Source organism: Micromesistius poutassou, assembly GCF_964030765.1.
Source record: "Micromesistius poutassou genome assembly, contig: SCAFFOLD_5265, whole genome shotgun sequence".
Classification (NCBI taxonomy): Eukaryota; Metazoa; Chordata; class Actinopteri; order Gadiformes; family Gadidae; genus Micromesistius; species Micromesistius poutassou.
Window position 1 is genome coordinate 1 of NW_028176899.1, and position 17,006 is coordinate 17,006.

Genomic DNA, 17,006 nt, shown 5'->3' on the forward strand with positions numbered 1-17,006 from the left:
CAACAACACTTTGTTCTCCTCTCAATTCTGCCTGAATATAGCAACACTTTGCACTGAGCTATGTGAATGCACTGCGAAACAAACGGCAATGAAAGGAAAGGAAAGTCTTTTGATTAAATGTGGATGAGTTACACCAGTGATGAGGTCTATTCCATTGAAACATTAAAAATATGAGATATGAAACAACCCAGTATGAAAGTATTTTGAGTCACCATAGGCATGAACACTATTGGAAAAATAATTAAGTATCACATTTCAGCACCATTATGTGATATACATCTACATCATTATTACACGTAAAGCCCTCAACGAGTAACACCTATTACTTGCTGCCACAAGCTTTGAACCACAAACACGCAAACGCAAAGACACATCCTTTAGTAGGCTGCCATGACGTGAGGTAATCATTTAAACCGTGATGTACGATGTGATGCAGCATGTGATGTATGGCAACCATTAGGCGTGCAACAACATGCAGGCTGCAGGTTGGCTCCTAAATGCAGCCCAGCAGTGCCCTCCAGTGGCCACATGGGAACACTACTCCAACCGATGCAATGACAAGAATATATAGACCCCACTATATCTTTTTGTGAGATGGAAACGACAATGAAACGTGAATGTGGTCAATCGGACAGGACACAACAACACACTCGACAAACAACACAAACAAACAAATACCCAAATGATAAACCGCCACAGCCACCAACCAAAGCCATAGACGCCAAGGTTCCAAGGAAAAACAGAAGAGTGAGGAGAGAACGGGCATCGGGGGGGAGAGGACGAGGTCATGTGTCAGAGCTAAGGGAGGGTTGAACACAACAAAAAACACAAACACAACAAGCAGTGCTCTGTCAATCAGAAAGAAGAGGGAGACCAGACGTGAGTGGGAGCCGAGGTCAGCTGTAGCGGCAAACAGGGGTCGACACGACAACAGAACCAAACAAACAACCAACAAACCCTATAACCACCACGGACTCTCCACCAATCAGAGAGAAGAGGGAGAGCAGACGTGAGGGGGAGCCGAGGTCAGCTGTAGCAGCCAACAGGGGTCGACACAACAACAGAACTAAACAAACAACCAACAAACCCTCCGACCACCACGGACTCTCCACCAATCAGAGAGGAGCGACCGGAAATCAGCGTGAGGGGGTGGAGGAGGGAGGTTGGGGGGGGGGGGGGGGGGGGGGTCAACCTACCGGGCAGGGAGACTGCAGGAACACGGTGACTTTCTCGTCCTCGAGCATTATCTGCAGAAAGAGCCGTCGGATGAACCCGGAGATGTTCCCCGAGACGGGCACACTGCCGCGCTGTGGGGCCGACTGGAACAGCTCACATAGCACCTGCACAGAGGTCAGGGGTCAACACCTTAACACTAGAGGTCCAGTATGGGTTCATGGGGTTAACGCCTTAAGCCTGGAGGTCAGAAGTCAACACGTGAGCTATAAGGAAAAGGGGAGGAGCCTACATCGGCTTCTGGTTGAGGGGGAGGAGCCTACTTGAGCGGTCAGGTTTTAGCTGAACAGCCTACCCGTGATATGTTGTTGGGGTATGAGGTCACGGCGGAGCAGCCTACCTATTATCATGAGGTCATGGGGCAGCAGCCTAGCTAAGGTCATGAGGAACAGCCTACCTAAGGTCATGGGGAGCAGCCTACCTAAGGTCATGGGGAGCAGCCTACCTAAGGTCATGGGGAGCAGCCTACCTAAGGTCATGAGGAGCAGCCTACCTAAGGTCATGAGGAGCAGCCTACCTAAGGTCATGAGGAGCAGCCTACCTAAGGTCATGAGGAGCAGCCTACCTAAGGTCATGAGGAGCAGCCTACCTAAGGTCATGCGGTCATGGGGGAGCAGCCTACCTAAGGTCATGCGGTCATGGGGGAGCAGCCTACCTAAGGTCATGAGGAGCAGCCTACCCAAGGTCATGGGGAGCAGCCTACCTAAGGTCATGAGGAGCAGCCTACCTAAGGTCAAGAGGTCATGGGGGAGCAGCCTACCTGAGCCATGAGCCGCTGGTTGTTGGGGTGGCATGAGATGCACTGCAAGAAGAAGGCCACGGTGGCATTCTCCAGGGCCGTCCTCTGCTGGGTGCTGAGGGGTCCCGGTCGGCCCGGCGCCAGGTGGTGGGACCCCGAGGCCTGGGGCGAGGAGGCGGCGGCGCCGGCGGGGGAGGAGGGCGTGGTGGCGCTGCTGTGGAACCCGGCACTGCTGGCACTGGAGTGGCAGAGCAGGAAGAGCAGGGAGGTCCAGAGGGGGTTGACTTCGGGACCCCCCAGCCAGTCTTTCATGGCGTGGCTGTTGCCCACCTCCGTGAGGAAGCGCAGCACGGGGGCCGCCAGCTCCGGGGCCAGGGCCGGCTGGCTGTGTGACCAAGACGACGACGAAGAGGAGGAGGACGATGCAGAGGAGCCGTAGGAGTGGTGGTGCGGGGGCTGGTGATGGTGGTGGGTCGAGTGGTGGTGGTGGGGGTGGTGCTGGCGGTGGCGGTCTGCCTGGGAGGTGGCGGGCAGCGGCAGGTCAGCGCTGGCCAGCAGGCTGCAGCAGAGCTGGGCCAGGCTGCGCGCCAGCAGGGAGGGCAGCCCCGAGTCCAGCAGCTGCTCGATGGCGCCAGGGGAGAGCGCGGCGGCCGCCAGCGTGGTCAGCTGGGACTCCGTCAGGTTGAGGGGCAGCCGGGCGTGCTTGGAGTCGTCCGTGAGGCCGGCGGCGGCGCTGGCGGTGGCGTTGGCGTCGTGCTGCTTCTTGCCGTCGTCCGTCATGGAGAGGCGGTGGTGGCGGCGGTGGTGCTCCGTGGCGGCGGGCGGAGACACGATGCCCAGCCAGGACATGAGCAGGGAGAAGTAGCCCGGGTGGATGTGGCACATGGAGCACAGCAGGCTGTCCACCGCCTTCTTCAGCACCACGTTGCCCGGGAGGGACATGGACCAGTTGTACAGCAGCCTGGGAACACGGAGGGATGGGGCATTACAACATGAACCACACACACACACAGACACAGACACACATACACGTCAGGTTACCAAGTCACCTAGTTCAATGAGAGACATCTCTGCTTTTTTTTTGTTGCCATTTTGATGGTGGAAAAATAAGTTAAATAAACATCCTCATCCTGTACGACTGGAAAACTTCTGTGATTGCGGTGCAGTAGGGTGTATTGATTTCTGTGAGAGGACTGAGAATATGGTTTTATAAGTATTGCAATATATTGTACTGGGTATTGCCAAGGTTTTACATGGGCTTTAGATTGATCATGAGAAATATTTATATAGCTTTTGAATCCTATTGTTTTTGTAACGTGGCTTTGTACCGTCTTGTGCTGTCCCGGTTAAACAGTCCATTATGGGGTTAAACAGATCCAAATAAATTCGAACCTGATCCTCAGTTTTCTCAAATTAAATGTTCTGTTTGTTTGTTTGGTTTGCCCTGCTCTAAACTATTAATGCCAACAGACGAGCCATGCAACATTTAGGCCTGCGGTCTGCATATCTAAAAGAAGAATGCTGGAACGCTTCCAGACCAAAACATCAACAAAATATTCTGTTTGAATGTTGAATGAGGCTGACCTCCAGGCCCCGCGGAAGCCCGTTCCCAGCTGTAAACACGTTTCATGGTTCTCTGATGTAGCGATAACAGCAGGTCTATATAACGCTCAGTCTTCACCCCCCCTCAGCCCTTACTCCATTCTGTCTGTCAGCCATAACTCCTAGAGCATCTCGCTGTCAATATATCATCCTTTTTATGTTAGTGTTCACCAACCTCTTTGCAGACATTATTATATATTATAAATAATATTACTTAATTATATATATTTAAGCAATAGATCATGACAGGCTGTGGTATGTTCTCATTATACCACAGTTAAGGGGCATTGTCCGACCCCCTTAACTGTGGTATAATGAGAACATTTCACTGACTGAAGTGATCTATTGCTTAAATATATATAATTAAGTAATATTATTAGATTAATTATATAATTAAATAATTATTAGAACAATGCACAAATACACAAAAGTTGGGGGTTCACATACATTTTTGGACTTGGAATGGGTCACGAGCCAATAAAGGCAGTGACCAATTTCAAGTCTGAAATTGGTCCCTTCATCGTTTCAGATTAAGAGCATGACACCCAACAGGCGTTGACTCACTCAAAGAGCTCCCTGTCGAGCAGCAGCGGCAGGTCGTAATCCACCGGCAGCTCGTAGCTGTGCCACAGAATGGCCGCCACACAGTGGAGGTGGGAGGGCGAGGGCATGAGCAGGCCGTACTCCCTGGAGGAGGAGGTGGAAGAGGAGGCGGAGCTCACGCCGGCGCCTGCGTACCCGCCCATGGGCCCGTTGCGTTTGTGGGCGGCGACTCGTGACGAGTCCTGAACCCACTGGAGCAGCGCCTGGATTCTGTGAAAGAAGTGAAGGGGAAAATTGTTGTTCAAACAAGCACACTAAAATAGAATGCACCGCCTTTTAATATATGTTCTAGCGCCTCATAATATATATGTTCCAACAGCACTTCAGACGGACAGGCGGAACGACGGAGGTGACTTTTATCAAGTGTCGTCGCGCGCTCGTCTCCGACCTCTGAGGCAAACGTCCCTGTCTCGCCGTGAGGGGACACAAAACAACTTTATATGGCCGTAAAATCCCGACAAGGACAGGGGAAGGACATGCTTTACTGCCGGAGTGCCAGGAGGAGTCCCCTTGACAGGGAGATAACGTATTATGATCCTGAATGATCAGGCCCGGGGGGGGGGGGACTGGAATACCTGTCTTTGGTGCCGGCGTCCTGCGTGGTGCCCAGCTGGTAGAGGATGTCGATGGTGGAGTCTGAGGAGAGGCCGTTGAGGCGTCCGAACAGCAAGGGACTGTTGAGGTCTGAAGGGAAGCACAATCAAAGGCCGTATGTAGTGTCACTGTTGGACTCCCTGCCGACACCATAGGCGTAAGTATGGAGAGATAATGAAGCAGATTGACATTCCAAAATATGTAGTATTCCCAACCAGATGAAATTTAAAGCAATTGAGAAATCTAGATTAACAAATTTAAAACACAGTATCTGTGTGTGGGAGAAAATAGTAGAGGTGAGTCACCTCTACTATTTTCTCCCACACACAGATACTGTGTTTTAAACGAACCCAGAACCCTTTCGGCTGGAGTCACCTCAGGTGACTCCAGCCGAAAGGGTTCTGGGTTCGTTCCCCTAAGTGCTCAGTCCACAATACACAAAGCTATCATGACTCACATTTAACTCCCAGCTAAATCATAAGCAGAGAACGGGTCAAATAAAGCTCAACGACTTGCACAGTACAACAGCAGTAAGGAGGCCGTCCTCCCCTCTACTCACTGGTGGGGTCGGTGCCCGACGCGGCGCAGTTCCTGAGCAGGATGTCGATGAGCTTGAGGCCGATGGGCGTGGACTGCAGGCCGATCTTCACCAGCACCGCCTCGATGTTGGGCGAGTGCATGCCGCAGTAGGGCGACATGAGCAGCGCCGCGCACGTCTGCAGCAGGTTGGCCGTGGGCGCCGCCGCGCTTGCCATGGTGGCCTCGAGGTCGCCCACGTGGGTCAGGCAGTGGTGGAGGAGGCGGAGCCACCCGATACTAGGGGGAGGGAAGGGTGGATTTTTGTCCAATCAAGAAGGCACTGTGTAAGCTCCATGTCACACCACCGGATCACATTCAAACATCGTTTATAAAGTTTGACCATTAAGACAACTGCAGTAAAAAAGTGAGCCATTTCCCAGGCATGCACTGGCCTAACCCCGTGGCACTGCTCACCTTGTTTTGGAGACCTGATCCTCAGAGGGCAGGAAGGGGTTGTTGACGGTGGCTGAGGAGGTGTTCCCAAAGGCGGTGAGACCCAGCAGCTTGATCTGGGACAGACCCAGGGTGCTGGCGTCCCGGGGGCGGTGGAGCCGCAGGCACACGGCCGAGGCCACCTCGGCCTTCACCAGCTGGATCTTGATGTAGGTCAGCCCGCTGGTGATCACCGGCGTGGAGAGAGGCAGCATGTTGACCCCGTCTGCACTGATCTCCACGGAGACCGAGGAGGGACACGCTGGGGAGGAGGGAAGAGCAGAGGGTTCATTTCACTAGATGCCATCCGGGGTTCCACCTTAACCCTTTTGCCGCTGGTCCAAAATGCTAATCTTTATAGCCACTCACCCCAAGTTATAGTTAGCAGTGTTGGAACATAAAACAACTTATATCACAATACCACGGCACATGCTAATCTTTCCACCCGTCTTTGTCGCATAATTTCTTACATACACAGAGAGAGAGAGACACAGAGAAAACCAAGAGAACATGGTGGATATCATGTAGAGGTCATGGCGTTCCACAGTATCCCCCTTAGTGGCTGTCCATCGGAATAGAGAAAATGTGAGGAGTGCTAAGAGAAAGCAGACAAGCATGAAGAACCCATGCATCTCTCTGAATAATTAAAGCCCAGACTGTGGAACAACCAGGGACATTAAACTTTAATGAAGAGCGACAGCGGCAGGACGTGGGGAAGCCCTGAAGCCGGCAAGACCTGCTTCCTGTTCCTGCACATCGTAAAATATCCTGTGTCCTCGCCCTCTAGTAAAACACGCCACGGTTCGAGGGACTTTCTCTGAAGTTCACCCTGAAGAACCTTGCCCTCACACTGCATGGTGTTGTGCTGGGGCATGACAGCATGTAATATTCATTTAATATAGTCAACATGAATATACATAATATAAATATTAAAGTCTAACATGCAAGGAGCTGTAGTGACAGCTAGCGGGCGGATGTGGCCCTCCTATAGTGATAAATAAATAATTTTAGCACCACCGCAAACTTTGGTGCGGCTGGATGTGCGTGCGTGCAAGTACTCACTGGCGAGGGAGGCGAGGTGTGGCTGGATGTGCAGCTCCTTGAGGAGCACGGCGGCGGGGAGGTGGATGGTGAGGTCACACCAGGCCTCCTCCGGGAGGAAGATGTAGGACCAGGCCGCGGACCGTGCCCGGCGGTGGGGGGGCGTGGACTGGAGCAGGACCTCCGCCGGCTGGGCCGTGGGGCTGCTGGACGTGATGCTGCCTGGATGGGGGATGGCGTTGTTAGGAAGGCTTGTTTAAATAAAGCTTTGGGCTGGGTTGGAGAGGTGTCATTGGTCTGGTGATACTCGATAGGCCACGATAAGGCGTGAAACGCCCACAAAACAGAGAGAGAAACAGCTATCTGCTAAACACTTGTTATATAATGGATATAATAGATGTAAATGCATTTTCAATTGTCGGAACCTGACTACACAGAGGCGGTGAGTTGAACACAATATATGGTGGATTTACGGCAATGTCAACAATTTACCTGGGCTCTTAACAAACCGGCCAAAACCTTTCACATTTAATAACATAGTACTTCATTTTAGCGACATTAACAATATCCCTAAAGCCCACCATGCAACCACTTCTTTATCAATGTATAACCATGTGATTACCAAGGGGGGCGAAGTTGTGCAGGCCCTCAGCGTTGTCTGGTTCAGCGGTCATGACCCGGGCCTTCAGGCTGCCATCCGCCGCCTTCCCAGGCCCCGAGTCCAGGAACTTCATGATGGTGGAGACCATGCTGCGCGCCGTGTTGACGATGGCCCGCGTGCTGGTCACCATGTTGTTACAGATCAGCTGGACGCCACCTAGGGACAGAACAGAGGTTAAACCAGATACAAACACACATTGAGTCAACACTACTGAACACCCACAATCTACAAACTGACTGAACGTCTGAAGCTGTGACAAGGAGTGGCAGGGCGTGCCTGCCTGTGTGAAGACCTACCCATGTCGTGGAAGGCCTTCAGTGCTTCGCTGGTGTCCAATACTCTGAGGATGAACCAGAGGAGAGGCTCAGACAGCTGGCACGTGGACAGAGAACCCTGCAACAGAAACGCAAAACCAAGAAAGATAAAACATTGACTGTATAACAAGATGCTTTTGGTCTTTATTATTATCACATAGTATATGTCTTCTACCATCCCATACGATTTGGGAAAAGTATGATACTACAATCTGGGAAATGGTCAAGTATCAGCCAATATAAGGTAGACCTGCACCTAACACATGGCACATGGCACATCTTCCAATGTTTACTTTCTTTCAAGTTGTTTGTTAGGTTTTGACCGAGACACACCCAAGGACAATTTGCGGTCAACCCTGGGGGACGACATAGAAGTGTGAAGCTTGTTCCCAGCTCACCTGTCTCCCCATGTATCCACAGGCCATGTAGGTGAGTATGGGCTGCAGCATGACTTGCACGGAGGTGGCCCTCTTGCTGAGGGTGGTGAGGATGGTGAAGAGGCCATCGCCCACCGAGATGGCGTCAAGCCCCCCGTGGAAGTTCTCGTGCTTGGTGAGGTGCAGACCGCTGGCTCCTAGACAAAAAAAGCAGGGGGAAGGTTGTTCAGTTGGCATGTGGCTCCAAAAGGTGTGCATCATTGAATAGATAATGCTACAATTGTTTAAATGGGTAGAAATTAATCTAGAGCCATTTGCCTCCATCATATATATAGGCCATTAGGTTGATGCTATTTATACAAAGGGTCTTGCAATATCATGAGGGAATTGCTTGCATTGTTAGCAAGAAGTGTGATTCAACCCCATATCGCTCATGATGTGCTCCAGGTGGAGGGGGAGGGTGTGTACCTATGATCATGGCCATGGCGCTGCTGTTGCACTGGCCCAGCGCCGACAGGATCTGGCTCATGATCTGCTGGTTGGCCAGGACCAGGTCGGCCATGCCGGCGGCCGGGCCCTGGCTGGAGGCCACGCCCCCGGCGGCGGAGTTGCTCTCCATGCTGCCGCACACCTTCTCCTCGTCTGACACGCTGCTGTCAGCGGCCGCGCCCGCGCCGCCCGCCCCCAGCGTGCGCCCGCTGAACTCCCGGTCGCCCGACAGCGGCAGCTGCACCAGCACGTTGACCAGCTTCAGCAGGTCGAACATCAGCTGGTCTCGGGTGGTCTCGCCGCACACTGCCTTGGCGTCGCCCGGGCGGATGATGTTGGCGAAGAGTCCGCCGAAGCAGGCGCGCGCGCCGGAGGACGAGTCCGAGCCGCTGCGCGACACCACCTTGTCGGAGCAGGTGATGTAGTGGTGCACCAGGAAGGTGGAGGACTCGATGACGGAGGAGATGGTGCTGACCGACACCACCTCAAAGTTCTGCTCCAGGGTGAACTCCAGCAGCTTCACCTGGGCATCGAGCGGGCCCTGGCCGGACTGGAAGGGGCCCCTGTGGGGAGTGGAGGGGAAACGCAGCAAACGTGTTGGAAACACAGGTCTTAAAATGCTTTTTAGAACAAATTTTACATTCGAAACGAGAAATACTCAAAAACGTTTTAGAAACACAATTTAGTAATGAGTCATTAATAATCTTTCTAAGTCTTTCTAAAAAAAGTCTTTCTAAAAAGTTTCTTTTTACCCACCAAGAGGGTGTGATTATTAGTACCTTTAAGTACGATAGTTATTGATAACTTGCCTTTCTTTCATATTGTGTTCAGCTGTGCTCTTTTCTTAAGGGCTTTTTTAGGTATAACATTAAGTGTATGACTTTTTTGTGAGTCTCTTTTGTTTGTTTTTTGGAAAATGCAATGAAGATATGCAATATTAAAAATAAATCATTAAACCATTTGCTCAGTTGGAAAAAATCTAGATGTAGTTGTTAGCAACCTTCACATTAGTATTACCACTCCAGAACAAGCACCTGATTAACCTCAGGTCGACGATTTGCCACAGGTGAGAAGTGTGTGTTTCCAATGCATTCAAACCCTGCATAATAATCACCCTGTACACCACCACACTATAACACACGCCTCCGTACCTCTCGGTGGACAGGATGTGCATGAGCCTGAGCAGGAAGTCGCTGAACATCTGGGGGCAGGTGGGGGACAGGTGCACCTGCAGACGGCTGAGGAACTCCTGCATGGCCTGTGTGGCAGTGGGCCCCACCTGGGCGCTGTGCTGGCTGGTGCCGTGGGGGCTGCTGCCTGAGAAGAAACGCACCAGCACGTGCACCAGCGTGGGGTCCGACACCATCTGCTGGGCTGTGCCCTCTGGCCCGCCCATACCCCCGCTGGGTGCAGGAGCTAGAGAAACACACACACACACACACACCACGGTTTGGATCTGATTAGGTTCGCGTTTACACACACCTCTACATAATTTATTAGGTTGCGTTGTTTATTTTGTATTTAATAGGCTCTCATTAATACACAATTTATGTATATTATATTTTATATTGAGTAATATGACAATAATGATGATTATGTCAGAAACGTGTTAAAAAACAATAGATCACTACATCACTTTTATCTCTATATACAGCACACACACACACACACACACACACACACACACACACACACACACACACACACACACACACACACACACACACACACACACACACACACACACACACACACACACACACACACACGAGTCTCTGAGGTGTGGGGTGTCTGAGGGGATATAAAGCGGTACTGACTGCAGGCTGGCATGTTGGTCATCAGGGTGAGGGAGTGGAGCACCAAGCACCAGGTCCTCAGGGAGGTGTTAGGGTACCATGCCAGCACCGTCAGGAAGCTGCTGATAGAGGCTACACACACACACGGTCACACGTTATAGGCTTTGTTATCCAAAAATATGGTCTTGTTTGCATTAAGACAAGATGTGTTTCATTATGAGGGGGTTCATGAAAAACCAGGTTTCGTAACTGGGCTTGTGTTTGGCATTTAGGAAACCTGTTTGATATCGGGTGTCTGACCTTGGTTGAGGGGAATGGTGGGCACTCTGCTGGCGTTGAACATGAAGATGTCTGAGCCACTCTCCTCGCTGCCGCTAGAGCACGAATTCAGACTCAGGGTCAGCCACAGCTGCAGCAGAGACTCCAACTGCAGGATACACACACACATTTTAGAGTAGGTACACAGCCTGGTTAGAGTAGGTATGCACAGTGTTGTGTGTGTTTAGACTGAATTAACACCGAATTAACAAAAGATTGACATGTGATCTCAATATTTGCTTCATCTCAAAGATTCCCAACTTGGCTTTATGGACAAATAATAAATCACAGGACTGGAAAAACAACAACAAATCTGTACATCAGACATTTTGCTATTGGCTCTGGATTTAACTTTCAGTCCAGGATTCTCTGGATACTCTTCAGTAGTCTGTGTACTATGCAGATATCCCTGCATGTTTAAGGTTAACAGGCTACGGTAACGATGTGTTCACGGTGCTCTCCAGACCTGCACGTGATGGACCTGCAGCATTGAGAAAAGCTTGTTGAAGCAGGCACTCAGCATGGGGATGGAGGAGGCCTGGGTCAGAGGCCCCCCGGCCGGAGGAGAAGCCCCACCATGGAGCCCTCTGAGCAGGGAGTCGTCGGTCCCGTTGGGAGCCTGGGACACTGGGGACACCACACACACACACACACACGTCAAGATGGAACTTTATTAAAACCAAACAGGAAATCGGGAGCATGTTTCAGTCCCTAACGGTAGGCATTCTGGGAAATCCCGCATGCATTTGGAGTGTTTGTTGCTAAAAGTCGAGGCTGTGACTATACCACACCATACATACTCAAATAATAACAGCAAATAACAATGTTTGCAGAGGTTACAACTTGGTGATGTTACTGTTACTGTGGTGGCAGTGTATGCTAAACTTTTGTCGGCCCTGACCTGTGGGTGAGGTGGAGGTGAGGGCCTGCAGAATGGAGTCAGCCTGCAGCGTGGCCATCATCTTCAACATCAGCTCTGCCTGCTGCTCCAAGCCGACCTCCAGACGGGCGTCCAGAGCTGGGAAAGGGAGGAGGGAGCGATTTCGCGAAGGAGAACCAGTTAATTGATATGGTTTGCAGAACCCAGTCATAAAGGGACGCTTGGCAATGCAACAGTCAGCCTTAAGTCTATCAATTAAATATCCCATATATTTAATTATGCTCTATAAAGAGCCTTTTCAATACTTTATTGGTTTTGTTTCATCACTTGCATTGAATAATTAGAATGTATTATTATACACTTGACAATACATCTAAATCAAATGAATAGGCAATATCACTAAAGGGAAACGAAAGGCTTCTAGTTATGTACATCCGAAATGTTGAGGGGTTGATATTCATCCAAACGGCGCCTACCTTGGGAGACGGACACGGAGATGCTCTGTGAGCCGGGCTTCTCCACGGCAACGGGAGGTTTGGACACCGGGATGCCCACCCCCCCTATGTAGGGGTTGTACCCGTAAGTGCCGTAGTCAGCACCCCAGTAGTCATACCAGGTGCTGCTGATAGGCTGCAGGAGGATGGGGGGGAAAGACCAAGAAGAACAAGAAGGAGAAATGCGGTCATTGCCGTTCTCTGCAACGTGACCACGGGTACATGAGATGGTCATGCAGTAGTCCTGGGATACTTGACGTCATGATGGCTACTGCCGCGAGGCAACATTCACATGCAACGACTTGGGTGAAAGGGAGAGTTGAAGGAATAAAAAAAGGCTGTTTTTTCATTATCCATTTCAAAGGTTGTTCTGATTGCATCAGTGCATCCATGTTACCCGCTGAGGTACCTTAAGTTGTTCTGATTGCATCAGAGTTTCAATGTTACCCTCTGAGGTACAATAAGTTATTCTGATTGCATCATTGCTTCGATGTTACCCTCTAAGGGGTGATAAGTTGTTCTGATTGCATCAGTGATGTGATGTTACCCTCTGAGGAACGATTAGTTTTTTTCTGTGTGACTGCTAAGGGGGCATAATTTATTCATAAAACACAAGTAGGATTTTATTTTATTTGCAGAAGTAGCATGGCACAATTGATTTAGCACTTTTCACGTCAAACTCTTATTGAGGAATACTCATTCACATTAAAAAACACCTATACATCAATACTTAACTAGAGAACATCAAGAATGCATTCAATATAAAACAAAGGGAAAGTGCAGAGCAAGTTAATGAGACGTACGGTGTGTTTGGAGGACGTGCCACTTACCTTAAAAACTTTGGCGGCGAGTGGATCCTTTTCCAAATCAATATCTAAAGGATCAATATCAACATCCATCAGGTCTTGTAGCAAGTCAAAGTCTATGTCTTTATCTTTTTCCAATGAGGACAGAGGTGGAGCACCTTTTGGATAATGAAAACAGCTTTAATATTGCCGAGCAAGCACACTAGATACAAAAGAAACCAGCAAGATATAACTTACAGTGGCCTTTTCTTAGGGACGTTACTGGGCAATGTTAAGGCCAATCAAAATCATTGACTTATTCACCTATAGTGGCCATCTTGGATCTTAACGCTAGCTGGGGGGAGACCAGCTAGTATTTAGAACCAAGATGGTCACTATAGGTGAATTAGGCCCATGGGACACAGGAGGTGGAGACCACAAGATGGTTAGTTCTGTTAGACTGAGGAAAAACAAATCTCTCTGAAATGATAGGGTCAGAGTATCTGGCACTGAAAAGGTCCAAACAAATACATTTTATGTCATATATTTAGCTGTGTAACTGTAAAGCAATATACACAATGACATAAACGTTACACGAATACACATTTAAATTCGGAACAGACAATATTTGCACTCCCCCTCCAAAAAGGACGAAAAGTCAAAAAGCAGTTCTAGCCTCAAATCATCACTGGTAGACCTAAAGTGTCAAGAGAGAAATTCAATGTATGGCAAAAGAAGAGGCTGTGGACAAAGAGTCAGGCACTATGCAGCTATAAAGGATAAAGAAATGAACGGTTCAAACAAGATGACTTCATCATCTTCATCGACCACTAGAGGGAGGAGAGTACAGGAGATACATCTGTATGGTGCTTCAGTGGGTGTGTGTATGTGGTTGTGTCCATTGCGTGTGTGTGAGTGCATCTGCCCGTGCACGTGTAAGAGTCAGTATCCATTACGTGTGTGTGTGTGTGTGTGTGTGTGTGTGTGTGTGTGTGTGTGTGTGTGTGTGTGTGTGTGTGTGTGTGTGTGTGTGTGTGTGTGTACGTGTGTACGTGTGTACGTGTGTGTGGGGCCGGGCCTACCAACGCACTTTGGAAAAGGGAGGAGGAGGAGTTCCCGGCTGTACCTGCGATGATATCAGGGACCAGGGAGTCATCCATGCCCTCCCCCAGGGAGAGGGGCGCAGCCGGGGGCAGAGAGTCCTCCAGGTCCCCCGACCCGGAGGACGAGACCCCCGACGCCGCAGCCTCCTCGCCCGAGTTCACCTCATCCATCACGTCCAGAGAGCCTGGAGACAGTAGCTCTCCTGCAGAGACACACAGATAAAGAGTTAGGCATGTTAAGTGTTCTTCTTTCGTGACATTTACTTAACCTGGGAAAGACCTCATTGAGTTTAAACATCTCTTTTTCAAGAGTTTAAGACCTAGAATCCATAGCCAATTGAAACGTTAAAATGTTAATGAGTCACAAAAGGGTTACATTTTAATTCAGGTGCAGATGTCCATTTTGTTGAAGTATTTATTAAAACAATAAAAAAGAAAAAGAAAACACGACAGTTAGGTGGAGTGTGCTGCCATCTAAAGGCCAACATGCTGACTGCTGTAGACTACATAAAAAATATATTGTTCCATTCTGCAAATTATCAACTTCAAAATAACCAGTTAATACATTTAAATACATGTAAATGTAATGCAGGAAGAGCTGAAAGCTTCCCCCCTCACCTGCTCTCTAATAACGTGCATCGGAATGTACTTCAAGTCTTTCTAGATAAACGCCTCAACTGTCTTCAATAGATCCTCCTACCATGTTTGGACATGTAAGAATGACTTTGAGAAGCTGTCTCCAGAAATAACTGGCTCTAGCTGACGTAGCTTCTCCACCCACCTGCCAGGATGTCCTGCAGCATGCAGGTGAGGGAGTACTGGGCCCAGGCCCCGCCCCACGAGATGTCACCCCGGTTGAAGTCTGTCCCGACCAGAAGCAGCAGCAGGCGCTCCAGCTGCTGCTCGGACACCACCTCACACAGGCGGATGGTGGGCCGCGTGGCGTTGGCTATCCGGGCCAGCACCTGCAGGAAACGTGCGAGCAGACGGGAGGGTTAGGTCAGGTTGATGGATGTGCAGCGATTAGTTAGCTCAGGAGTTAGCAACAAGATGGACTTCAGTGATGTTGAATGCAGATTCAGGAGAGTGGAATTACATAGTTTGAAATAGTGAAGTTCAGGTTAAGACCATTTATTGGGTGGGAGATTCCTTTTCCCCAATGAAAACAGAACAGATATGTCAACAGAAATTGAGTAATTTGATCATTTTCATGAAACTTGCAGCCCTTCAATTTTATATCCAGATCTTTCAGCTGCAATGCTAATTCCCAGATATATTTGGTAAAAACACCATACAAAGTACTATTACTTATAATTGATAAATTACCAATACTTCATCATTGTAAACACATTTCAGTATTATCCATTAATTCAATGCCATTAATTGACACCTTAATTGTACTATGTTCAGGAATCCCCCTCGGGGTGGGCCAGCTAGATGTCGTGGGGGGGTGGGGGGCTACCTTGCAGACGAAGAGCAGCAGGTCTGCGTGGCAGGTGAAGTCCATGGAGAGCAGGAAGAGGGCCAGCTTCTGCACCACGCAGATGCAGCGCTCGTGGGCCAGGGTGAAGGGCAGAGGCTCCACCTCCGGAGCCTCCTTAGCCGCTGCGGCCTCCGTGTCCAGGGAGGAGCGGGGCCACTCCGCCGTGCGCCGGAGACGGATCAGGTCCTTAAAGTGCTTTTGGGAGAGAGAGCGGTGGAGGTCAGGGCAGGGGTCAGAGATTCCAACCTGTTCTGTACCGGATACCGATGTGTAAATAGGAGCACGATGGGTCTTTACACGTTGTACCCCCATGATGGCTTGCCCCACTTTTATGACCAACTGGGGGATAACCACAGGTTGAAAAAAGGACTCCCATAGATCAGAATTTTTCCTGTGTTCGACCTTAATGTTGTTAAAATGCTGTTCCGGCCTTTGTAGAGCACTTCTAACTACATTGTGTTTGGAGGGTGCTGTATAAATAAACGTGTCTAATTCGGAGCACGGCTGTACGGACAGTGTGTGCGTTGACGCAGTGGCTCACCTTGGATGTTGCTTGCTTGAGCTTGGCCTGCTCCACCAGCAGCTTGTAGGAGGAGCCCTTGTTGCTCTGCACCTTCTCCTTCTCAATCTGCTCCACCAGAGCTTTCTGTTTGGCTTTCAATAGGTTTAGCTGCTACAATGAAAAGGTCAGGATAAATACATGCAAGAGATGCGCCACATCTTGCTTCGCTAGACCACGCCCCCAAAATAAATTAATGGATTATATTTGTATTTGCATTGTATTTCAAAATCTACTTAGTAGGGATATCCCATGCGGGAGTCTCCATCCAAACACATGATGGTATAGATAAGTCTACCAGATGGTATAGTCCACTGGGTAGGTTGTCCATCAGGGTGGACACTCACACTTGTGATGTCCCTATAGGTGACACCACAACATGCCACCTGATGGCAGAAGAGGGGCTCTTTAAAGGGCTTGGGAGTGGACTGAGGCATCACCTGCTTGTGGTGCACCAGCTGCTTGCGGATCTTGCGGGAGTAGAGGCGGTCCAGGCTGCTGTTGCCTTTGGAGGACCGGCCGGAGTTCTGGGACTGGAGGCTGTTGTTGATGAAGCTCCACTGGTTTCCTGGATTCAACCAGGGACAGGAAAGGCAGAGCCACAGATCAGAACCAGCCTTTGTTATTATACATGGGGATTGTTCAACACAAGGCACAGGTGACGGAACATTAAGTTGATAAATTATTAGTATATAGGTTTTGTATGGCTTTTCACAAAAAAAAAAGTTTTTATAGAAAGACCTGGGAACCCAAAAATATTTAGAAATGTAGCTTTGAAAAAAGTCACCCCCCTTTGAACATAGACCACTGATCGCAAACGGCCCGAATGGTTTTGTTGTGGTGAATGAGGCCCAGTGTCTGTGTTGCGGTCAGTCCATGTACCCGTGTACGAGCGCTCCCTATCCTTGCCGTTGAGGTGCTTCT

The 17,006-nt window shown here is 49.7% G+C and overlaps 1 protein-coding gene across 1 annotated transcript; it reads right to left on the minus strand.

The window, feature by feature from the left end:
• Positions 1-1,196: 1,196 nt before the first annotated feature.
• LOC311377488 (dual E2 ubiquitin-conjugating enzyme/E3 ubiquitin-protein ligase BIRC6-like) lies at positions 1,197-17,000 on the minus strand (the record flags this gene model as incomplete). Its single annotated transcript, XM_084491370.1, has 24 exons — positions 16,965-17,000; positions 16,523-16,650; positions 16,065-16,196; positions 15,503-15,718; positions 14,822-15,005; positions 14,028-14,243; positions 12,983-13,116; positions 12,135-12,288; positions 11,680-11,796; positions 11,245-11,405; positions 10,761-10,887; positions 10,482-10,592; positions 9,816-10,080; positions 8,644-9,227; positions 8,197-8,372; positions 7,781-7,877; positions 7,446-7,640; positions 6,845-7,045; positions 5,765-6,044; positions 5,331-5,587; positions 4,753-4,861; positions 4,139-4,387; positions 1,994-2,933; positions 1,197-1,340 (listed from the first exon to the last, which is right to left on the minus strand). Coding segments are annotated over exons 4-24 (4,746 nt in total), but the record flags the coding sequence as incomplete, so codon positions are not given.
• Between the last annotated feature and the right edge of the window lie 6 nt (positions 17,001-17,006).